This window comes from Anguilla anguilla, chromosome 10 (assembly GCF_013347855.1).
Source record: "Anguilla anguilla isolate fAngAng1 chromosome 10, fAngAng1.pri, whole genome shotgun sequence".
Classification (NCBI taxonomy): domain Eukaryota; kingdom Metazoa; phylum Chordata; class Actinopteri; order Anguilliformes; family Anguillidae; genus Anguilla; species Anguilla anguilla.
In genome coordinates this window covers 35,195,497-35,222,179 of record NC_049210.1, presented here as the reverse complement: position 1 = coordinate 35,222,179, position 26,683 = coordinate 35,195,497, and the positions used below count along the sequence as shown (strand labels likewise).

Sequence of the window (26,683 nt, the reverse complement as noted above, 5' to 3'; positions counted from 1 at the left end):
TGATACATTACATTAATTAGAACGCAGGACTGGGCCGTCATATCAAATAAAGATGTTTGATAAGAGACAGACCTTCGAGACAAGTGGAATCCTCCGGTTGGTTGAGAAGGCTAAGCCCTTCCCGGCGGTCGTCTGAAATAGAAATGACTTCTCAGTTCAAGATGTTTAATCAATTCACAGACCTTTTAAAGACATCGTCTAGATTTGTTGAATAAATGAGCACTACCGTGTACCAATGTACCAACCCTCTAAGTCGCTTTGGATAAGGGCAACTGACAAATAAATATATTATAAATTACATGAATTTAAAAAAAAATCTTTTGTATCTCAATTGTTCTTTAAAGTATATATATATATATATATATATATATATATATGTTGCTTATTATTTTAGCTATTTTAAATAATGATCCTCTAGAGTCAGAACATTAAAAGTGGATATTAATCCTGTGCAATAGTAACGTCAAAAGTAACGCCAGGAAAGTAATAAAAATGTGTAGCATAGTTGCGTCGGTGTTGTGACATAGATATGCAGATGGGGTGAGAAGAAGTGTTTTGGTGAGAAGAAGACCTGTTTGTGGTGCACGGCAGGTGAACCCCTGAACTGGGGTCAGTCAGAGGGCAGTCCCCCAGTACTCCAGCAGGTGAATATCAGGCGCCGCCATTGATCTTCTATTGTGCTTATCCTCGCGCTGAGAGAAAAAAAACAACACTGGAATCAGAGAACTCCCCCCCCCCCCTTCAAATTGGTTATAAATGATGAATAAGAGGGGTCGGAGGCTACGTCTGGCCTTGTTCCGCTGAGACCCCCAGCACAGGTGAATGGCATTTCTGTGAGTGGGGGGTGGGGGGGTTGGGTGGGGTGCATTATTAACTCCATGATTGCCAGGTTTGATAAACTTGACCCAAGGCGCGGATCACCCTGTTGTCCATTAAACCTAAACGGCATTCTCAATCCGCCCCACCCCCCTTCACCTCTGGCGGCCCTGGGGGGGGGGGTCAATCTAATAAACACGGGGTCAGCACTACAGACACCTGAGTACGGACAGTGGGCGGAGCCTGAAAGGTGCTTTTCTTTTTTTTTTTTTCTTTTTTGTTTGTTTGTTTCTCCAATTGCATCCCCACCCCCCCCCCCCCCCCACCCCCGGCCCGGCCCGGCAGGCAAGGGGATGCCAATACCGACCGCGAAAAGAAGTTTCTGGAAAGACGCGGGCATCGGTAATCACTTGGTAAAAAACGTCGGCGGAGGGGAACGTCGTCGGACGCGCGCCGCTCATCTGGCGGTCCCGCGGCGCTGATGCGTTCCGAGGCGGCGTTGCCAGGATGCATTATCTCCGTAATGGAGCGCTGATTACTATCTGCCGAGGGTAAATCAAGGCGAAATTGGCAGGGTCCCGCGCCGGTTACGGCCGGCTTCCCCGTGGCTGCTAGGCCCCAGCGTTCCGCGGGACGGCCGCGCTGTTGTCGTAGCGGATCACGGTCCACGGTCACACGCGCGGCACCGTGGGACCGCCACACACACACACACACACACACGCGCGCGGCACCGTGGGACCGCCACACACACACACACACACACACACACACACACACACACACGCGCGGCACCGTGGGATCGCCACACACACACACACACGGGTGCGTTGCTAAGCAGCCGTACGCGGTGCGAGCGGGAACGCGCCGTCGTAGCTGGTTACGGGCCCAGTGTTGGAATCGCCGGCGGTAACCGTAGCGCTGACCTATCGCCGCACGCTCACAGAGGCTAGCGCGTTAGGTGGCTCTGAGGAGACGGGTGGCGGTCTGCCGCGCTCATCCGAAACGGATCCGGGTGCTCGGGGTTTCCCCCTGTCCGGAACGCACCTTCTTCTCTCTCACCTGAAATGAAAAAGAACCCGAACGCGTGCCAAACACTCAGATGATATCTGAATTGAAATTTGAATTCTCATGAAAATTTGATTTTTTAATTATTTATCTGTTAGCTTATTTGGTTGCAACTTTGAAATAAATATCCGCTGAACGGTCATTGCATTGCAGTATAGGAATTCCCCCAACTGTACGCAGCATTTATTCCATGCTACTGCTAGTCTCAATTTCATGCTGTATTTGGCATTTGTTTGCCGTTTTCTCTTATGTACCCTGTTGCTGGCACTTAAACAGTTCAATGGAAATTGTATTTATTCCAAATGTATCGTTACGAGACCAGAGAACTTTTTTTTATTGGCTGCCCGTGAGAGAGCACTCTGACACAGCAGTGGATGTGTACCCAGCTATGTCTTCGCAACAGGGAGAGTGAGGACCAAACATCTCTCGTCCCCCAGTTACAGCATGTCCCTGTCAACTCCCCCACACCCCCCTCCCCGCTCCTGTTCTTGCATATCAAAGATTTATGGTAATCTGTGCCCCCCCCCCTCCCCCCCTCCCCCCCCCCCCCTTTCTGCTTCTCAGGTACGGAGCGACATGAGCTGACCTCGTGGAGGAGTTTCCACTCCATTTTCAAGTTCTTCGACGAGACCCTCCAAGCTCAGGACATTGACTCCAGGTCCTCCGCTACGGTGACCAGGCGCAGCTCCAACAGAATTAAACACGAAGAATTTTAGAAGGAGTACAGATGTGTGTGTGTGTATGTGAGAGAGAGAGTGTGTGTGTGTGGGGCAGGGGGGGGGGGGGGTTGAACCACATCCTTTTTCCTTTCCTTCTCCTTTCCTCAATGTTTTTATCCTTTTTTTTTTTTTTTTGCTCGCGGAAAGAAAAAAGAAACCGTCTTCCCCCGTTCCCCTAAACGCATTGTTTTATTCTCAGAGCACCGGGTCCTGGTGTATACATCTAAATAGTGTTTTGCATTATTTCCGGATGACTGCAACTGTCAAAGCAATATGGGTTCACCGTTCGTGCTTCCTGCGGTCTGTAGCCTGGATTTGGTGCTGCCCGTCGGTGCCGAGATTAAGGATGACAGCAGCTCAGCGCCGCGCGCCGTAGCGCACCTCTAATTGCCCTGACATCGGCCTGAACTGAGCTAATGCTTCGACTGCACCGGCTCCCCCAGGTCCTAATGCTTGAAGTCCATTTCTCCATCCTTCCCCCCCCCCCACCCCTCGGTTTTCCCCTTTTTTATTTAAAATAAAACATACTAATTATGATGATGATAAATAGGCCCAAAACAGTTTTTCGTCTACTCATAATAACGTATATGCTGATTTTAGGTCCGAGTGAAGTGTGTTGTTTTTGTCCAGATTCTGTCGTGTTTTTTTTTTTTTTTTTTTTTGTGTGTGCCTGTTTTTTCTTTGACTTTCTGTTTCCATCCCACTTCTGGTTTTGTTAGTATCCGTTTTCATGTTCTGCTTGATGTCAAGCCATATGTACAGTTAGTGGGCTGCCTGGTAATATCAGTGAGGTTTTGTCACAGTTTTTAACAGGATTGTAATGCACAGATTTCCAGATTTCAATATTGCAGCTATGACTAGATATCCGACCCCACAAAGTTCTGACGTTATTAATATTCTTTTTTATTTTAAGAATGTCTACAGCTTGTATTTTATTTTCAGTGTCCTTTTTTTGATGTGCTATGAAATTGATTCCTGGAGATAAGGAGGAAACAGTAATATAGCCATAAAATGTCCTAGATTAGGAGTAGAGGATATACATTGTACAGGTTTTAAATCGCTTGAAGTCGAGCATCTAAATTCGTTTTTAGTAATATCTCATTTTGGCAGATAAGGCATTTCAGCAGTCATAACATTCCAATATTTATCCGTTTGCGTTGTCAGGAAATCCCAAGATTTCAATTTTATATTAGATTACTTCAATGTTTTCACAACATAACACGTTTTTTTTTTTTAAACTTACATACTGTGTCTCACTTTTAAGTATTAGAGTGGTGGTGTACCTCTCCATAACCCACTCTGGGATGTGAAATGTGAAATAATCCTAGTTTTCAAAAAGCCGTCTTGAACACATGCTAACGCCCCAGTGTCAAACCTAAAATATGATTTCTGATTATATTAATGTATTCTTCCTGTGATATTAGAGTATTTTATGCCCTGTTAAAGGCTTCCTGAGAAAGTTTTGTGTCTGACTGAAGGATTTAACACCAAATAATATTTGAAGTTAGACATGGAACAGGTTCAATTAACGATTTTGCTGTGTTGGTCATAATTTCTTAAAATCGCACTCCGTCTTAAATTTACCATCTGACTACAAAAAATATATAAATTAAAGTAAAATAATAGTTACATTTTAGGACATTTGAAACCTCGCTTCTGCTATTTTTAAGACGACATCTGTACATGAGACCTAAAATTAAGTTTAGCTTGGAGAGTTGCTTTAGATTTAGGACACGATTAATATCAAAAGTTGCTTATCATTGCTCGATGTTAGTATAGGTTTTCTAACGGGGTTTGCATACGAGTGATATAGAGAGAATGCACATTTTAACTTAGTTTTTCTTCGTATTTCTATATTGTTGCCTTAGGACTAAACAAAATTCAATCGGCCTCAATGTGTACTGGTAAAATTGTTTTTTAGACAGCCCAACAAGCCATACGTGATTTAATCTAACGTTTTTAACAGAGCAGCCTTAAACCAAATCTTAAGCACATTTGATATGTAAATTGTACCTAATTTTAACAATTATTCTTGAAAGGTTTTTTAATCAGACGATTAACGCATTTTTATTCATGGGATAGTTCTTCATCACAAAGAAATTCGAGTACTTTGTTAGCATTTATGGAACTGGCAAAGGAAATATGTTTTGTACTAGTTTCACTTAAATTTATGTTTTGATAAATCATCAACCATATTATCATAAAAAAGGAGAAAAAAGAAAAACACTTCCAATCACTAATGTTTATTTACTTATCTGTTGCTCGCCGCCGTGATAATTACCCAAGTATGGTTATGCAATTGTCATTTTCATAAATGTACTGATATTGCTGTAACTGAATAAAATTGTTTGTTTAAATATTTTGCTTTGCTCAGACTCCTATGTCCGACCTGCAGGTTGGCGATATTGTGTTTTTTTTTTTGCGCATAAAGTGTATAGTTCACAAATTGTTGACCTGAAATTTTGATATTATTATTATTATTATTATTATTATTTTAATATTTAAGCTATAATGCGTATACTAAGTGTATTCGGATATCATCAGCTATTTTGAGGAACTTTATCAAATGTTCAGTCAACAAACTCCTATAGCAAGCTATTTCCTGGGAAAGTAAGTAGGCTGTATTTTCAGATCTATATCTATGACAATTGTGACTTGCACCACCAGAACTAGCACTAGGTTTAACGTTTACAGTTGTAAAATTGGTTGCACAGATTGAATTAAAAACGTACTCTGTAGTTCTCGAAAAACAAGTTGCAGGGAATATAATCTAACGGTATGGGGGGCGGGGGGGGGGGGGCATTAGTTATGAAACAGAATTCAAGACAAACCTGTTGCTTGTCCTTGGTTACTGGTTTTTGTGAATTCATCGTGTAGTCTAAAGGACAGCCTAAAGTTTTGAAAGTGCCTGGAGTCATTGCTTATCCCGTACTAGAATTGAACTCTAAACTCGGGGGTGTTTATTTTTCAGCGCTAACTCGGATTCATGCTTTCCAAATGAATGTCGTTTGCAGAAAAAGAGGTTTTCTTTCTGAAGCCTGGCTGTCAGCGTGGTGTTATGTGACGCTTTGTGTGGTCCAAGAATTTTAACAATGTTAAAAAAGAAAAAAAAAAACACATTTAATGCGTTTCAGCCCAACCTTCGTCAGCGTTTTTTATTTGTCAGCTAAACTTCTTTCGAAGACACGAACCAATGAAAATGCTTGTTAAAGTCATCGATGACTAAGTGAAAAGGCTGAAGAAAGTAAACATCAATTAAGACATTGAAAAAGGTGATTAATCTTTACTAAGAGAGTCATATCTCTTTAAGGTTTACAACATCATTTGTTTTAACGTGGTGAAAACCGATAAGGTCATTAAACGCCTCCTCAATAAATCTTTAGAAATCTTTCCATTAACCTCGAAACAGCAAGTGGAAAGCGGTACCACCAGTAAAGATCTCTCATACCGTGTCAGGTCAGTGATAAATAAAAGTATTAAATCACCCATAATCATCGTAATGCTGCCGCAGTCCTAGCGCTCTCGCATTCAGAACGCTAAAATGTACAGCATGTTCGAAAGGAGAGCTATAAAATCTGGAATTTTATTAACTAGAGTAGATAGGTCCTTATTGATAGTTTCGGGGCTTAAAGTTATTCATTGTGAAAATAACGTTTTAAGATCGTATAATAGGCCTAACCATCATCAAACAGATTAAAATGGTTGTAGGCCAATGTATAGGCTACATATATGAATTCACTGCACACGTATACATAGTTTAAACTTGCGAATCGTAAGAAGTTTCATCCAAGTGTTTGTAGCTAAAATCCGAGTATAACCTGATATTCGAAACCATGAATGCAACAGCCTATACAAATGTTGTTTAAATAAACATGTCGATTATCAATGGTGTCACCCATAACAACATTCAAATTGATGAATTTTATATAGGCCCCTGAGGTAATTATTTTGAAGCATGAACGTAAAATGCATTTATTGCAACATGATCATTGACTTGAAAAGCCTCACTCTCCAAACTGAAAAGCTTCATACTTTAGTCCGTTGATATTTCAATTATTTCGCGAGAAGCATTTTGTCACGCATGTTCTCGTGCCCTCCCTTACTCGCCCATTGCGCTAAATATGAACTATTTCCAAAGAACTGAACACTCTGCAAAGTTAAAACGTCACTCTTTGTCTACTTTTATTCGGGAGTACTCCACCAGATCACTGTCAGATCTCTATTTGCATAATTATATGCTCTGGTCTGGAGAAAACTAACCCCCACATTTTACGGGTCACCAAACTGCAACAATCAATGTTTTATCACATATGCTAAAGAAAACCTTAGGAAACTATCTTAAGAATCTCCGAGGAGACTCTCTCTCTCCCTTTCCCTCTCACTCTACGTCTCTCTCTCTCTCTCTCTCTCTCTCTCTCTCTCTTTCTCTCTCTCTCGTAAAGAAGCTTGAACCGCTGAAGAGATGTAGTGATGAAAGCAGTGCAGGCGAATTCCAGTTCTTTGCGCATTTGCTCCCCACGAGCACGGCGACCTACCAAAAGCCTAGGGTACTCAGTGGAGTGGCTGGTCTCCGCGCGGAGGAATGTAACGTTTTCATTAGACATTCATGGGCCGACAGTTCCATTATTCCCAAAGATGAATTTAAAAAGTACTGAACTCCCATGTCTATATCTGCATTAGCCATTGTACCCCCCCCCCCCCCCCCCACCCTTTTTGAGCGACACTTCAACAAAGTGTGTTCTTTTCAATTGGTGATAAACATTCCTAGGTTCAGTAAATGCAATACATCACGATTTCAACTTGCAAAATGATCAACTTTAAGCTCAACGCGGTTTAATGCTGATTTCTGTTTACTCACCTGAACTTTAACTTCAAGATTTCTGTAATAAATATGCCTATGTGGATAAATGGGTCACACATTAAAATGTTCTGTGTAAATTAAAACTGAGATTTTATTCGTGAAGAAGGAATGCATTATAAATTCCGAGATGTTATAACACTGTGTGTGTGTGTGTGTGTGGCCAAGCATATTTCATTACAACCATTGTCTGCTAAGTGCATATATATCACAAAAACAACGCCGAAAGGCCTTTAGCGGACGCCGATCACCGTTTCAATCTGTTTGGCCCGTGGATCGATGTATTATGACACGCCGCAGCGAGGGACAGAGCTGTGAAAACAAATGGCTGTGTGGGAGGTCAAAACTGTCCGGAACCTGGAAGAAGCGTGTAGGTAAAAAAAAATGCTCTCACAGCAACATGTAACGTAAAGAGGCCTAGAATTAACACGCGCTGACTGAACGCTGCTCAACACCGAATCGAATACATTTCCGGTGCTCAGCCTGCACGAGCCACGGGGTTATACAAACAGTGCCACATCTCTGCTGTCCACATACTCGCATAACTTTACACTCTAGGTTGACAGGGTATTTCCCTACAGTTCTCAACACTGTGGGAAAAGATCTGTCGCTTTTATTTATTTAGTTTGAAAGGTGAGTGTAACCCTTAAGTTGGCTCGGTGCGCAGAAGAACCCGAAACGAGATCAAAATTAACATAAAAAGGATGTTCTTTCATGCGTGAGAAAGTGCTTACAAGCAAGCTTATACACAGCGTCGCTGGATCATATGAAGTTTTAAATTCATTTTAGAAACTTGGATTCAACTGTACTGGATGATATTCAACTCTTACATCACCTCGCATAAATACAAGAACGACATGCAAGTGAAAACGCGGGTTTAGTCTTGTCACACATCTCGACTATCTGATGCGACAGTCACTCTATCTACAGTGTCTGTTAACATTATGTAACTATCTGTTGTGTCTGTGGGCGATATGTGATTTTGACATTCTAACTCAACAGTCACTGACAGCTTCAATCCCCTCCACGCTGACTGGGCCAAAATTCGAATTATATGAGTAATGGTTCATAGCGAAATACACTACAAAAACAGGATACGAGGACATTTAAGACATAATTACTAATTGGTATTAAATGTCTTATTACTAAAACTTTTAGTCTTGATATGATTCTAAAACGGTCTATTCCAAGCGAGTATATCACTCGCCTTTTTCAGTGCCAGTTGACATTGCATATACTGAGCAAAGTGTGGTTCTATTAGTCCATGCGACTGGATTTTTACTGGTGAAACTGCGCAAATAATTATTTTAATAGGGTAGCACAACACTGAATCTCCGAAGGATATGAACTGGCAAGTCACGAGAACAGTGCCTTGATGCTGTAGTTAAGATAATAGAACTTTAACTTACCCTCAAATAAAATATCGTTCCTTTGCGCAAAATGAATGAATGAATGAATGAATGAATGAATGAATGAATGAATGAATAAATAAATAAATAAATAAATAAATAAAAATCGTGTTCTTGGCGCATGGATTTGTGATGGAATCTTGCCTGTGTTAAGATTTGCATTAGCTTCAATTTTGGAAATTAAACATCGTTTCGAATTATCTTCTTTCAAAAAACTATTTTGCAAGTTTTTCTATGAAACATAAACACACAGCTAAGCTAGAAAAGACAGAAATTTATAGTATTAATACGAAAGTGTATCTATTTTGGGTAATGTGCGTATATCTTCAAAGTCTGGGCACAAAATGTTGCCTAAAATGAGGAAAGAATGAACATATTTACACTCTTGTATTATTATATTAATATAAGAACACAAACCATAATCCTCGAGTATAATAACGAATTATGTGAATACAATCTTACATAAAACCCTCGTCTAAAATAAATACAAATACTTCTATTATCTGAAAACGTATCCTAATATGTTGAGAATGCACTTGAACGCAAATAAAAGTTGGCTTTAAATTTTTTCCAAAAACTATTCAAAACGGCTGATTCACGAAACCATGTTGTACAATTTAAAATGGATATTTGGATTAGCTTTAACCAAGCTGGGAGTCCGGTCCTGGTGGTTCCTTTTTGGCGATTTCTTTGAAAAAAAAACTTGTAGGCCTATTCTTGATTCAAATGACTTTTCTCAGTGCAATGCAATATCTACAGTCTAAGTCTATGAGAGTAAAATGGCGTTGAATGTACAGCATTAATGCGAAAAGATAGTGCTGCGCATCAGGTGAACTTAACACTGTGATATAACTGAGAAACTATCAAAATGCACACATTGATTTTCAGTGTTAAATCAACTCAGATATAGTACATGTGATTCTCTTGGACTCGAAAAGCTCTGATAAAGTTAAATTTGCACCGAGTAATTTGCTGTGTACTGATTTTTGTTTTCAACATATGTTTCTGTAATTGGCTGTCATAAATCAATGCTTTAATGCTATCATTATTGGGGTCATTTTTAGGCTGTGATCATTAATAAGAAGAGTAATAAATATACAACAATTCGTATAACCTCAACAAAATAATAACAATAACAAAATGATGATGATGATGATGTTGATAATAATAATAATAACAATAATAATAATAATAATAATAATTATGACAGTCTAATATGGATTTAAGCTGACAATAATTTGTCCAAAGTCAGCTGCATACCCCAATGTCTCAGACCAGTAAAATATACATTAATATTTTCACTTTGATATTAAACTTGTATTGAGAAATCAGTGATGTATGTTATTGTAATTATAGGCTAAAGACCCCAATAACAAACGTGCCGAGATGAGAGAGTTCGCGATTTCTGGATGGAACACTTGTCATGATACAACAGGACCACGAATCGACTACACAGTCTGTAGAGTAGATTTAACCGTTTAGGTTTCAGAATAAAATCAACGGCTGTATCGCTGCTTTAAATGTTTTCCACAAACTTATAAAATAAAATTAAAAATTAAAAAAAATATTTTTTTTCTCTGAAAATAAGAGTACTTTACGGAACTATTAAACTCACATACGCATTAATTACAATGATGTTACTGAGTTGACCACTTTTTCAAAATAAAACGTATTTTAAAAACACGTATTGATTCGCATGGACCAGTTTGACGTATTCACTTTAATATGAATAAAAGTTCACTTTTTTATACACTTACAGAAAAAAACAATGTGTCTACGGCCGAGAATTAATCGAACATGTTTACGCACTACAAGATCATCCTTTTTAAATTGGAAAATGAAAATATAATCCCTTGCACGAACTAGCAAACCACTGCTTAATGGAATAAAAAATTTGCTTGTTGGTAATTCTAGGACTCCGGACAAAACTTGAACATGTGTGGTAACGTCAACACCTGGCCAGGCGCTAAATGGCTGCAAAGGTGCTTTATTCTGAATTAAATCAAAGAGTAGTTCTTAAATCCTCACAACACTATTGATTTAATCTGTAGCTAGCACTATATAGGATATACAATACGCAAAATGGGGCCTGCACTTCTATGACGAGAACATCAGCTCATATGCATTTATTGTGAGTCGACATGTTAAACGTGTGAAGTATCATATAAAATCACACCCTATGAATGGGAATCTTGAGCTGAACATCCTCATTTTAGACCAAAACGCTTGGCCTGTATGGGGGTAGCCGCACCCCCCTCGGAAGAAGAACCAAATTATTAAAGCGCTGAGATATCATCGCCTCCACTGCGCGTCTTCATTAAGAACGCCCCAAAAGATGAGGATCTAAATTAAGTTATTGCCATCCAATGAACCCAAAATTAGTGAGGCTGCCGAAGCCCTCGTCAAACAGGTTTGTGGTAAAAACGCACTGACAGGGAGAAAGGTGGGGAGAGAGGCAAGGGTGAAAGAGCGGGGAATTGGGCAGAGAGATTGACAGCTGTCGTTCTTTCAATGTGCTTTATGGTTACTTTCTCGCAGTTGGAATGAGTCCTGCTTTAATCTCTTCGGCAGCTATTATATTAACCCCATAATTCCCTTTTTTACGCATCATCCCTCTTTTCCATTGTAAACCGTTCTCTCTTCTTTTCACGGTTTCACTTTGTTCCTTCTCATTTCATTTCTTTAGCAGCCATTTAAATAAAATAGGACGTTTTTTTCGTTAACTGCCCCACTGTCAGCAACCATCAACTCTTCATCCAGTTCCCCTGCCCTTTCGTATGCCCGTCTGCCGGCAATGATTGTATTACCTGACTCAGCACGTGCTTTCTCGAGATTAGACGGGATTCTGAAGTAGGCTACACCTGAAAGTTGTAAAGAGGTGATGACAGAGCAGAGCGGTTTTCACCGCAGTAGAAGAAAGCAGGAGAGCCGTACATCCGGATCTATCAACCCAGAAAGAAGCATCTTACATCTTATATATTTGCCTTAGGAAATCTTTAAAATCTTAATGTCTGTGATTGACTGATATTGGTGCAGATCTCCGTGTATGCAAGATTTATTTTTTCTCAGCCCAATGAGATCACTGTACTCATGTAAGGTACTTACAGGTTCGCCGGTTAGTTTTTGTTGTCGTATATAGTTATTCAAAACAGAAGAGTGGCCAAAACAAGAGCAGTTATTGGCTATTAACACGGACAATCTTTACGTTAGCGGGTCATAAATATGATGTAAATGCGCAAAATATAATGCCACTATTGAATATTTTGCTTCTAATCGCATATATATATATATATATATATATATATATATATATATATATATATACATACACGTTCCTTTATTTTGTAATTTCGTATTTTCGTTCTGTATAAGCACGGTATTTCCGTATATTGTAAAGTGTAATGCAAGTCAAAGTCTTATAACTACGAATTGAATTCTGTAACTGTTGCACGCAGTTATCAAAAACCATTTCGGAAGGACCCGACTATAGATTGAAGTGTAATAATAACTGATAAGTATTCATATAAGTCAAACAACAATAATTTCGCTAAACAAAATTGCCCTAAATTAATATAAAGCCATGTATATGGGCCTTTTAGAATACATTAATGAAATATCCAGATATATTCTAGGACTGCGTAGTTGAAGCAAACTCGTGGGAATTATGTAAAAAAAAAAGAGTATAAAATTCACATGCATGTGTAAAAAGTATTTTAAAGGTATTTATAAAGAACCTCATATAGTGTGCCTTGTTAACGTCCTGAGTTAACTTTCTTGACTAAATAGGTTAGGGTGTATAGAATTTTCCTGTATGGTTATGTAACTTTAGTACAGCGAGAAGACATTCCAATTGTTCTAATTATCTATGCAACAAATGTTCCCAAACTACTTTCCCCAATCATTTTTTCTCTTTAATGTGGAAATTCTAGGCTACGTCCTTGTAATCTAAACAAAACAGAGAATACTCCGAATAACATAAAACTAATGCGCCCGTTCTTGTAGAAAAAAGTGAAATTGAATAATGCTGAATTGACTTCCAAATTTGGCACTAGTTTATCAAACATATCACGAACATTCATTCATATTTACCCCCGACCCCCCGTCTGATGGTTCCTTGAATGGGCTTTTAAAACTGCTATCAGTCTATAGGCAGTCAAGATTGTATCGATTTGAAACTTGCTCTGTCTAATGTGATGAAGGCATCCAGCTATCTAGGCGTAGCACCATGGACAGCGCTCTCTCTTGACCTTGAACTCACTCGCTAGCTATTAGATTACCACCGTCTGTGAGCAACTGTAAGCGCCAAATAAAGTTTTATTTTCCAGGAAGATCTTCATATGTTGTCATTCTCTGCACCTCACCGATCTGCCCTTTTGATCAAATGCACTGCGTGATTTGGTGAAACATTACCTCTGGGTTGTTTTGGGATTTCTTTCCACCGAAGGGGAAGTGCTTATATAAAATAACATACATTGTTGCAGTAACAAAGCGGTTAACTTGCCTGAACATACATTTTAACGGTATCTTCCCTGTATTTGTGTCGAACATTTTGAGAGAGGGAGAGTGAGAGACCAAGAGAAATAACTGAAATAGTTTTAATCTACAATTCATTTGTCGTTTCTGACTGAGAAGAAACGTTAAGGTGTCAGCGTTGTAGAAGTGGCTTACTAAGTTGATCAATGTACACGTCCATTCCACACACGCACGTACAAGTGCTCTTAAAACGTCCTCTCCATTCTCAAAAAAGAAAGTCCAAAGTTGATTCGGTGTCAGAGAATGTGCCTTGAGATAAACTTGGAAAGGAACCGGAGCCGCTGTGATAGAAGGGGGATTTGCTGTTGGGGAGAAGCTGTTTGATGGAGCTCTACAGCTTTGAGACAGCTTGTTAATTAAAGCCCCGAGAGATGTGCCTCTGGAGCCACCGTCCATATCAGAACGTTGCTAACTATACTGACAGCGAGTTTCTTAACGAGCAGGCAGGCGGGCTTCTTTGTACCTTGTTCATCAATTCCAAGAATATATTTTTTATCACAAGCTAGCAATGTGATTATTTAATTAATCGTAAATCCCGAAACGGTGCTGAAACATCCCGTTTTTCGGTTCCTACGGCATAATTAAAAACCTGTGGAATTTCAGTCTCATTTGGTGAAAATGATACGAATATGTTCACTAATTTCCACGTCCACTGGAATGAAGTTAAAAAAAAAACAAGAATGCCATAATTCAATTACACAGTGCTAGTGACAAAGATGGCGGATTAGAGAAAATACAGGCAGCTGTCTTTTGATGTTCTAAAAGCACCATTCCCAACCTGTTAGAATAAATGTCATAAGATATACTTTAAAGGATGTTTGCTTTTCCGTGACATTAGACTTTCTGCATGCTTGCTACCATAAACATATCGCTAAGGAAATAGCCAAGGAAATGAAATTCAAACTCAGACGTTTACACAGAAAACCTTCAGAGAAGCCGATATGTATTGCAATGATCTCATGTAGCCATATTATCGTTCCTCCAAAATAAATAAACAAATAAATAAATATCACTGATATATATCCAGTCATGGTATAGGCTACACTTCCAGACCAATTTCAAAAGGGGTTACATACAAGTCTCTCTGCAAAATTCATCTTAATTGAACGTATACTCGCTTTTGCTTCGGGGGTTCTGGTAAAATGTTAATTTCAAATGTATTGTGACTGTGGTTAGCTTATAATGGAAACAAAAATAAGTTAAATTAATATATAAATTAATATAAAATAATAACAATATAAATAATAACCCCATACATACGAGCCAAGTATAAAAGACAGTAGCTTATTCGTGGTCTTTCACTCACTCAAAATGTCAACTGCTAAATTTTTAACAAATAAATCTGAAATGTGAACAGGTTGCTTGACCAGTTCACCTGCAGCAGTGAGTTTTTAAGCAGGATCCGAAGAGGGTGATGTGAACCAGCTGGAAAAACATCACTTCAGCATCAACAGAACAACTTTTTTGCACACACAGGTTCGTGTGTGTGCTTGAGAGAAAGAGAGAGAGAGAGAGAGAGAGAGAGAGAGAGAGAGAGAGAGAGAGAGAGAGAGAGAGAGAGAGAGAGAGAGAGAGAGAGAAATAAATAAACAATTGATTTCATATTCCCTATTCTGATTACTTTTTATTCTTTTTCAGTTATTTATATGAACCCAACCTTTATTACACTTAGACACGCAAAGAACCAAATGCCGGAGTTTATTCGTAAATCAGAAAAGTTTCCCGGCCACTTCATTTTCTATCCCGGTCTGTGTGGAGCATGTGGAAACTCTGCTTTAATAAATATGACACCACAAGAAAATAATTCTTTGTTCTCCTCCGTGGATGTTCTGAAGCCCGATCACCTGGTAACTCCTCAATTTTCTCGAGTTGCTCTACAATCACATATTTTGAAGGCTCTGAAGGATATGAAGAAATCTGGAGCATACACGGTAAAATATTCAGTGTTAATCCAACTCTAACAGTGTTAATTCAACGCTTCACAAATAACATTTGGTCTCACTCCAGAGTGTTAGAGTTGGATTGACACTGGACATTTCACTATGTATATATGTATGTGTACACAGAACATCATTGTCCTTTAGATGTAGTATATGGGAAACCTAGAGTACTACTGTTCAATCATTGTCCAAATTATGTGTTTTATGTGAATCACTGTTGTTTCTAACACGTTTACAAAATACATAAGATATAGTTTTACAAAAACCTATATGTGTTTTTGCAAGTGTTAACTGTAATTGTTTAAATCGTTTGCTGAACCAATCAATAGCCACAACAAACATCATCATAAAGCAGGCAAACAAGTAAAATGGACAACAAAAAGGAAAAATAACTGAAAAACAATTAGAAGAAATTCACATGAAAATATATTTTATGAGTTGTAGAGAACGAGTAGTAATAATGATTTTGGACATAGTCGCATCTCATAACAAACCTATAATACTAATACTAATAAAAAACTACTACTACTACTACTACTACTGCTATTACTACAACTACTGCTACTACTACTACTACTACTAATAATAATAATAATATCCCAGAATTATCGCAATGTTTTAATTCTCATACTGTAAACCATTTTCGTTTGTATTGCAAAATATCGTTGATTGTTTAATTATCTTCATTACATTGTTCGAAAACGACATATTAATTTCACGTTTATACTTTTACTATTAAAACCTTCGTTTTATAATAAATCTCAATTGTTTTTTTCAAATGCGACGTTTTGACACTATTCATTAACAATATATTCTTATCAAACGCTACCATTTTGTATACTTTTATAAATAACAATATTAACATTTGTATTCTTAAATGCATGCTAAACACATTGCTTTTTTAATTGAATTCCTTATATTTTAATAAGTATAACAAAGGACATATTCCTAACTACATTTCATTTAAACACTGAAGAAATTAAATACTTTCATCAACATTTCACCTGAATCTTCACTAAATAAATTGCAGACGATATTTTGGACAAACAAAAGTTGAAATCGCGTAAGGAAACAAGGAACTGTGAGTGACTATGTCATTTGGGGAAAATCTAGGAGAAAAATGTTTGTTCTTCAGTCAGAGGGTCCCAGCACGGAGAGCGCCATCTAGCAAACAAAAGTAGTAACAAACAGCTCCAGAAAGCCTTCACTGAGGCTGCACGTCAGAGCCGCAAACAAAGGCTCGTGCAGAATGCCAAGCTTCGGCTTTGAGAAACGTTCTAGTTAATTCCAGGAACCGCGAAATATTTCCACAAAAATAAAAAAAATAATAAAAAAGCGATAACCAAACGTTTGATTTTTATATTTTGAATTTGAATTTTTGTTTAAAATAAAAAATTAATAAATGCAACCCCAAGTAAAGACTGGAAATATAAGTTTTTAATGACCATAGCCTATTAGATGAAATGGCAACAAAAACAGCACCAGAATTTCACAAAATTGCTAGAGAAGCAGGAACTGTTACTGCTTTTCTATTGTTTCTTGGGCATCTAAAACCCGAAACTGTGACTTATGAGGCCCTGCATCGATAAATTATTAATGCGTTTTATATATCTTAGTGCTCACATATATATATATTTATTTCCAAACACACACACACACACACACAGTGTGACAGCTGATGCTGATACTGACAACTTCAACTACACGCGCATAGCGTATACACCTGAAACTACTTCACATGTCTGGCGGATGGAGCGCGCGACAGACTGGCAGTAACTGGTTTCTAACTCCAAGGCTACATGGATGTGCCTGTCACACTATGCATCATGCTTAAAGGATCATATATCCAAATGGGATAAAAACAGAAATTTCCAGTTGTTAGTAACAGAAAAATAAGTTAAATAAGAATAAATTGAAGAACCTAGAGATTTTTTTTATTAATCGGATTCATACCAATAGAATTAAGCTTATTGAATATAAAGGTCTATTTCACAGTCACTGTATACTATAAAATTTCAACGTAAACCTTTGCGTGGCGATACTGTGATATTGTACTGTTGTACCTGCCACATTCAAACAACACTCAAAATATGAAAAAAAAAAAACTTAATTACGTAATAAAATAAACCATTTATAATTGAAGGACCTATTTAGCTATTTGCAGCAAATATGCTGTTATGTTGTGCATAATGTCAGCATTCTCGTCGTATGTTATTATTAAGGTGTGTATTTCTTTTAATATATTCCACAATATTTCAATAATATTAACATTTTAACCAATCCTTACTATTCAATTAATATATAATGTAAACCGACATGTAAAATTCCTATTTTGTTCAGGAGGTATTCCTTTGTTTAAATAATTTTTCACTGAATGTTTGGGAAAAGAATAACATAAGCACATTCAATTCATAATTGCTATAGATTTGTGGTAAAATAGACACATAGTTTCTTCAGAACTCGGTTTAAGGAACCAATGAACTCCAGGTCTAGAACTTCAGGGTAAATGACAGCCTCCTTGTTCAAGAAATTGATTGTAATGATGTCAATGCCGTATTTCAATCAAAGCAAACGTTGATCAGCATTTTTTATACCTTTGTACACATTTATTGCATATGGAGTCCAACGTTGCTGCCATTTTGAAAATCGTAAAATTGCCTTCTGTTCCTCGTGCAGAAAATGTCGCTGAGCGTTTTGCACAGAAAAACAAAACCAAAATAAATAAGCAAACCCGCACGCACGCACGCGCACACGCATGCACGCGCGCACACACAGCCAGGGTAGGGGGCACACTGTCTGTCAATGTAACAATCCTGTAAGTAAATAATTGTGCGCAACTTGTAGGCCTGTGTTTCATAAACCAATCCCTCCATCTGTGCGCGCGTGTGTGTGTGAGAGAGAGAGAGAGAGAGAGAGATTGTGAAGCGACTGAAGTTCAGTTCAAATACAGTTCTTTATATTTAACTTCCCCAAACTTAAATGCCCCCCTTTTTCATAGCATTCTGGCATCTTGGTACACGGTCAGGTGAAATTTTGAGCAGTAAGGATGTGGGTCGGCTTCGTTACTTCATTCGAGCGATTTGAGAACAGCTCACTGTAACGTCACACCGTATACCGTTACTTGCGTGCATTTACTTTTTTAATTGAAGAGAAGGATTAAAAAACAACGTGATGTAAGACAGCGCGATGGTTAATTAATAGGCAAGCCCACAATCCTGCCGCACACACGCACAGGCGTTCACACACACTGTTACATAAAGGAGACACCAGGAAATGCGGTATTTGCATTTGAGAATGCAAGCTACATCACAATCAGCCTAGCTATAAGGTTGTATTATACCATTTTCTTTCAATGATGCATTTGCCTTTCCGGCTGAGCAGGTCGACTTTGCTTTGGTCTGAAATGGTTACAATTTCCCAGTGCCGCCTGGTAATTGAGAGTTTGCGTCTCTAAGCCGACTATCTCTTGCTTGAGAGAGGAGGAGTGAAGATGTGACAAGGTGCATTTGAAGTACTGGCAGCTTTTCGGGCCTTTGCTTTTTCTTTACTACAAACACACCCGCCTTCAAGTAAGCAGCCCCCACTCCTTCCCCACCATCACAATCCTGCCACCCCCTCCACCCTTGAATGAAAGAACAGCTGACCTCTTGGACTCTGTCCACTTTCTGTCCAGTTCCACCAGTGTAAAGGTCCCTCCCCCAATCGCCAGCCTTCTAAATAGGATGCCGGCTATTCTTTATTGATATCATCAACAAATGCAAATGAATTTAGACGTGGTTGGAGTGGGGGTGGACAGAAAGAAACATACTCCAATAACTGATTTAAAACGCTTTTTCTGAATACCCGTAAATTCTTGGAATGGTTTGAACCGCCATGCATTCTATTTGCCGCAAAATGCATCCAGTTTCAGAAAGAAAAATAAATAAAAAAGATCTGAAAGCTACGGAAATTCACCCATTCAGATTAAGAGCGTTTATTTCTGCTTGGCCTTTGAAGAGAAGGGGTCATGTCAGTCAGAAAGAAAAGGCCATTCCGTTAACCCCCTCCCTTTTTACACTCACAACACTGCCCCCTCCCCCTCTCTCCTGTCTCTTATCTCCCATTCCCTCCGAACGACCCCCACCCTTTTTAGCGCGCCCAGACAGACACGTGAGCGCGCGCACACACACACACACACAAATTCACTGGCAAGCTGGCTTTAAGGCAATGTACAGAAACGATTAGAGATGTGGCTTATTTAACAAGCAGAAGAGGTACGTCCATTACCAGAGCAAAGGCATGGAGGCCACAATGTGCTAGCAGCCAGCTAGCGAGGTCCACTGTGATGCGCTCCAAGCGATTTGGTTGAGGGAAAACGTTTCATGACTCCTTTACAATCATTAAAGTAAAATATACTTCTTTATTTTTTACAAATACCTGCAGTATGTGTATATGTGCATATAGTTTTGTTTCATTATTGCTTATTCGCCAACATGATGGGAAACATAAGTTACATGTAGCATTCGTCCCTGCTTATCAGCAAACAGGCCTATATAATTAAGCCAATTACGTTTATAATTTATCTTTGCTATTTAAGAGTTTTGATCATTTAGCAGTACGGTTTTGCGTTGCATTTTCGGCAAAGATTAGGCGTAGCGCACACGACTACTGCAAATGTGTGCCTTTCCTCACTGGAGCATTGATGGAAGAATACACTTTGATGGACGGGGTTGTAGCTTACGCGACGTAAAATATATATCTGGCAAAACAATGAAGCCGACGCGAGGTATATCACGACTTACAGAAAGAGGCAGCAAGACGTAAGATCAGAGTTGCATGATGCCGAAAACCATCGCCAGAGTGAAAGAGATAATGCTACTGTCAAGGCTCGTTCCATGAGGCAAGAATGAAAAATATCCCTCAACAAAACGTTTCAGTCATTCATTATAAAGAGAAATAGACACCATGCTGAGAAATTGGGTAAATAAAAACTAAATTAGAACAATATTAGCCACAGCATCATTCACTAAGCTCGCAACCTGTCTGCCCCGGCGTGAGATTTCATCATGGCAAATTTGTCAATTAATAATGTTGTAGATATAAATCCATAAATCCTCATATTTAGTATTTGCATATATATATATATATATATATATATATATATATTTGTGTGTGTGTGTGTGTGTGTGTGTGCGTGTGTCCATTAACGTCATAATTTATCTGTGGTGATTTTAAGCAGTTCAGGTTCATAAAAGATTTCCTTGGCACTCTTAATTTCAGGAAAGCAGATGTTGCTTTTTTCACGAATCATTTTATAGTGGAGTACATATGTAACCTTGGAAACACTCCAGAACGCCTCTCTATTATTTTCTAAATGACTGTTGGTTGAGACATATTAATCTCCGCACAACCATGATATAAATTACGTGCATGAAACAGCATCTGCAAAACCTGCAGTACTGCCGTAATGAAAGCAATGCGAACAATCCAACTTTCCCACGTACAGAGCAAGGCTTTCACGAGGTGAATCAAATAAATAAATAAATAAATAAATAAATAAATAAATAAATAAATAAATAAATAAATACCTATGAGCATCTCCGGATCCGAACACATCAATCGAGTATCAATCGAGTAAATGATTAGCTGAAAAAGCAGCAAGTTCACGTTAACAGACTCAGCAAAATGACTTACTATCATATACAGTACATAAATTAATAAATAGATAACTGCATAAGGGAATGAATGGAACTATAATAATGCAAGTGGCCTGTACACAGGGGGCCTCTTGTTTGAGGCACATTTATCATTTCACTTACCATATATTCGTACTGTAAACGTGTCTCTACGTATTTTATATAATCCATTATCACATCAATTGGTTTCAGGAAAATGATTGTGGGATTATAGTTTCCCCAAATGAAAGCACGCTACACACCCAACACTGGGATTTTCGGATAGACGTGGGACATCATACGGTGGGGGGGCAAAGGGCTTTTTAGCATAAAATGCTGGAGATATGAAAAATAGGTCACCAATAAATTTGGTCTCAGCATGGAGTGTAATTGCAACAAAATGCTCCCGAGTAAAATCGAGGAGTTCACTACAGCAGTGGTGGCGCAGTCGCAAACCATCTGGTGTGTGTTACAAGAGAAGCTGTAAATATTGCCGGAAAATCCAGTAGGTTATTGGCTATGTAAGCACAGAATAGCTTTCTTCCGAAGTGCTGAAAGGCCATGGCGTGGTGGGCGTCTTTTAACAACATGGATGCACTAAAATATATGTATCGTTTTTGCAAATTTCTCCCTCTGCGAATGGATCACATAACTTGCCATATTTACTGTTTTAAATGTATTCAAAATAACTGTGGCGTAAGGTGCACACATTATGAATCACATTATGTTTATGCCAGACCAGTAGTTATTGACTGGCAGTCATTTGCTGTGCTAAATGCAACAGGTATAGTTCCAATATAGAACGGGTTTCGTCTAACCAGATATCCAGTCACTGCAAGAACTGCGCTCGTAAACTGATTCCGACTGACTAACTGTGTTGTTATAAATCTCAAGACGTTAAATTTCAGTTGAAAGAGAGAGAGGGTGCTCGTTCCCAAAAATACAACATTCCTAAACAAAAACTCCAAATGTACAATTATTGAACTTCGGAACTTCTAACTTCGCCTCCGCTCCTCGTAGTTCTGACTTGGTTACCTCTTGCTTCATGCGCCCTCCCTTTCAACGCAAACTTTGCTTTCCGATCTCCAGAGTCCTCTCTTTCCGGCGACTTGATTTATTTCAGCTCTACATGCATATACACACAAAAAATAGCACTCTCTAGTTTAAATGCCACGTGTTGATTAATTTGTTGTCAGTGACAGCCAGAGTAAAACTCAGGCGCACACAAGCACATCCTCTACTCTCTCTCTCTCACTCCCGGTTCTCCCTCCCCTGTCTCTCTAACTCTCTCTCTCTCTCTCTCTCTTCTTGCTTACCCATTCACTCCAACGCATGCATTATCGAGAAGTAGCGGGACAAAGTCAAAACAAAAGTCTTACTTTTTCAGCGGACCTCCTTTTAGCCGTTGGAGAGAAAACGATAAACTTCGTTGCAAATGGTGTCTTCTTAAAATTTACGTCCTGGTACAACTATTTACGTAAAACTAAACAATTCGTTTTAATTAATATATTTGAGGGTCTGTCTCATATACCCAAAAGCTTTGAGCGTAGTGTAAAGCAGATTGAGACATATCGAGTTCCCTTTAAAAGGATCATTTCATGTGGGAGGTTGGACACAAAGTTTGGACTCGTGACTGGCATTCCGGAGAGACATGCATATCTTAAAACAACAAAGCGGCGAAGAACGGGGCTTTGGAGGGGGAGGGAGGGGGACTTGGAAAGAAGTTACTAACTGATAAACAGCTGTCATTGTTGGAAAAGTTCGACAGCGCAAAGTTTTGAGCGCCTACATGTTTATCAACACCTTCATGTATAGTGCATTGTATTCCTGGTCCCAAGTGATTTATAATCTTGTGCCATAATAACATACACTGACATATTTACACTTCCTGGTTGTAAACATGTTTTTAGACATCCCATGGCCATTTATCTCTTAGTGTTTTTTAAATACATATATATTTTTGTCTCTGCACTTATATTTCAATTTAAATTGGTTTGATAATTTTTCTATGAATTTCATCCCTGAACCCAACATTTTCAAAGTCGTAATGATCGGGTCTTCACACCTGTTTTAAGGGTTCCATGTACACTTCCTTGTTAAGAAAGAGTGGAGCGGTGCTTGGCGCGTCCCAGGAGGCGAGTATCTGAATCCACAGTTGTTTTTGTTAGTTCTCTGTAACACTGACGATTCACTCTCAACGGAGGGACAAGAAAGCGCGGTCAGCACCAGTGCAACTATACAGCTTTGGGGAATTCAAAGTAAATGGCAAATAATGCAGTTATTTGATTAAAACGCGGTAAAGGTATAAAATCAAGGGGGGAAACATTTTTATCAACACTTTTACCAAGTTGAATTCTGCTGCACTGGACACGGGAACAACCACCTATAGGTAAACGTCTTGATTGCTGCTAACAGGAGATGCACATTAGGCAGTTGTGACACATAGCTTGCGCTGTCCTCGCGTGAAATTGCCTGGGCTGCCTACACGTAGCCTATGTATACGTATATTTACGTGAATTTAACTTCAATTTGGGGGGAAGCTGTGACGAACCTTCCGTTGAAATGAAAGATATACAAACAAAAGGAGAAAGTGTATCGTGTTGAGCCAGATATCTCTGTTAGTTGTCAGTGTAGGTCCATGGGCAAGGAATGCTAATGAGAGAAAGCAGAGCGGGATGGAGTCTAACCCCCCCCCCCTCTCTCTCTCTCTAGGGTGCACTGTGTCTCGTTCCCTCTCTCTTTCTTTCTGGAAGCAGAGGGGATCGATAGCTGACCCGATGGTTTGGCCAATGCTTTATTTATCTGGCCGTGCAATGATATTATCAGCCTTGAACGTTATATACAGCAAACGTCTTCCTAAATCAACACAAAGGGATCGCTTACACAGCGATCTGTGCTCCCCCTCTCTCTCTTTCTCACACACACACACAGACACACACAGTCAAACATCCATAGACACGCACGAACGCACACACTATCTCTGTCATACACACAGACACACATATAGCCTAACACACGCACGCGAGCGCACACACACACACCTTATACTACATCCACAAATGAGGATATTTCGTACCCTGTAGTGCTGGATTTGGTCCACCGCATAAAGCCTGACGGGGAAGTCTGTGGACAGTATAGTACAGAATTGTACAGCGATCATTTAGATTGTTAGCAGCAATTGGTTGACTGCATGTTCGCCCATGTGCACAGCCAAGTTGTGAAGCAATTTTGTTAACATGGCACACCCATTGGAATGAATCACTTCACCGAGAAAGGTGACAATTCCGCTGGGCAGTGATCAACAAATTTTAGGGACGATTTGAAAGCTGAAATTGTAAGAGAGGGCCATGCCATTGGCAAACATTTAAACCCAGATATTAAACCGCTACTTTCTGATAAAAATTTTTAAAAAGCTTTGCAAAAATAAATAAATAAATAAACAAATTCTTTGAAGTGTACCCATTTATTTTCACTACGTACAGCTAGGCCTACTCCAGCTGCAACCGTGCAAGTGGAGCACAATACCCGAGCCTCGGATTTGTGGAATATGCTGTTGACTGCACAGTAACCGGTACGAACGTAAACGCGGTATATTTGTAAAAATACAACAATAACAATGATTACACTTAAAGCTAAGCTAAGCTGTCATATTTTACACTATTGGCTGTGTTGCTTTTGGGGAGAAGTTTGTACGATGTGCAGATCCTCTTCACTATATGAGGTTTTGAAAATAGGTTCCCTGACAACTGGGGATAATAAATGTGACGCTTTCAGACAGATATCTCAAACGTGAAATCGCACCCAGCTGCTTGTGTAAGCAAACAAATAGCCCCGTGTTAGGAGTCCCTCTCTTTCCAGTTTGATGAATGAAACGCGACAAAGGTAAATGGTTATTTAACTCATTTTGGAGTAAAACTTTGGCACGCCGAGTATTTCTCTCATTCACAGGCACATGCCACCGATATTTGCTTTATCGAGCTATAGCGGCCTTCTTCTCGAGGAAGAAGATTGAAGGCTGGAAAAAATATAGGCTACAGCACATTGCACATTGTTATAAGAGGGTACACCACTCCATAAGAGCACAGCACACCCCAGACTATTCACATACGTCATTTTTAAGGAATACATTAAATATAATTGCCACCGATTTTTCTCGCCGATTATTTTGGCTTGGCCACTTCTAGTCAAAATAATAGGAACTTGTTATTTCAGACTCCGAGTAACAACCAATTATAGGTTTAAGTGGAGTTTGTACAAAAACGAAAACACCCTTACGGATCAAACAGACCCTTTAAAAATTTCATAATTGTTCAGTAAAACGTGAGAAACACAACACCGATAAATTCAATATGTACCAACAAGACATAGGATTACAAAATTTATTATGTATGTTTGTAGTTTGTAGGAAATTATTGCTCGGTTAATTGGGAACACATTGCGCGAACTCAGTTTGAACTATTGCTCATATGGCATATAGCCTACCAATTTTGTAGCAATGCTAGTTTTGCTCACCAGATAAAAGCGGCCATACCATTGTGAATATATTATTTAGACCCGTTAAATGTAATACTCAGATCAACAATTTAGAAGGAAGCGTGAGATATTCAATGAATAAATGACAGCAGGGTATTGTGTGTGCCCACTGTAAATACATTAGCCAAAAATAAAAACAATTAACCACAACAAATAATTAAAACACATATATACGCATATATATGCGACTATGCGAGTCCATTTCACTCAATTCTTCCTGGCTATGTTTACAGGATAAATGTACGAGAGTGCCACACATCTGAGCATTGTTACCATTACTAATGTGATGTAAACCAAACTCTTAAAAACATAAATATTCTCATTCATGACAGATAATGGACTGTAAAGTTAAATGCGATTGGCGCCGTGATTTATTATTTTGTTTTGTTTTCTTAAACACATTACGCACAAGACATCTGAGAATCTGTCGAAGCCGCACGTAAATATTTCATTGTTTGCGGTTTTAAACGATTCAACGATGACAAAAATATACAAACAGAGCGTCAAATGAATACTTAGAAAAACATTTGTGAATGTGGTACAGTTACCTGTGAAATATACTTGAGAGATGTTGAATCACCGAGAGAGGAAATGTGCTCGCATGTTCACATCTCTGTTGTTCAGGTTTAATTGCTGCTAAATTGAAGCAGGCCCGAAATGACTTACACGGTTCACGAGTCTTTGCGCTCGTACATGCAGCCTAACACCATTGCCAGCGAGAATGGTCATTTTCGGAATGAATATCTCAATATATCGATTTAAAATTACACATAACGCGCCACAGATAAGAATATATTGGCACGCACAAGCACTGATGTATATATAAAATAAATCACCTCATGCACACATACATGAAACGATTATATAATGGGAAAAACAACAAAACACAAGATTACCGAACCTCTCATCCAACACCCCAAACAAAATCTAATGCAGTTTGAACCCTCATACTCGCTGTGGAACAATTATTCAAATATGGAGGTATATTCTTAGAACAAATCGCCAAAGTAAGCTCTTTTATCTATTTTTTTGGAGAAACAGCCAGATAATCTCATAATCGCGAAATGTGGAATGTGAAGGAACGCAAATTCTACGTTTAGCATCTTCCTACTCGTTTGACCTACACTGAGCTGAGTCATTTGCATAGACACAGAGC

The 26,683-nt window shown here is 38.9% G+C and overlaps 1 protein-coding gene and 1 long non-coding RNA gene across 4 annotated transcripts in view; one reads left to right on the top strand and one right to left on the bottom strand.

Annotated features, from left to right (window-relative positions):
* The window catches only part of fam172a (family with sequence similarity 172 member A), a 171,491-nt gene extending 168,820 nt beyond the window's left edge, over nt 1–2,671 (top strand). The window contains exon 11 of the mRNA XM_035378936.1: nt 2,446–2,671. Coding sequence (XP_035234827.1) covers nt 2,446–2,597 — 152 coding nt within the window. The 3' untranslated portion in view covers nt 2,598–2,671. The remainder of the gene's footprint in view (nt 1–2,445) is intronic.
* On the bottom strand, nt 1–22,767 carry LOC118206340. 3 transcript variants are annotated; one of them, XR_004761177.1, is made up of 4 exons: nt 22,374–22,767; nt 22,030–22,119; nt 572–692; nt 1–132 (listed from the first exon to the last, which is right to left on the bottom strand). It is a non-coding gene; the product is annotated as an uncharacterized LOC118206340 (long non-coding RNA). The 3 variants fall into 3 exon arrangements; XR_004761175.1 differs by having other exon boundaries at nt 22,030–22,767; XR_004761176.1 differs by lacking the exon at nt 22,030–22,119.
* Nucleotides 22,768–26,683: the final 3,916 nt, after the last annotated feature.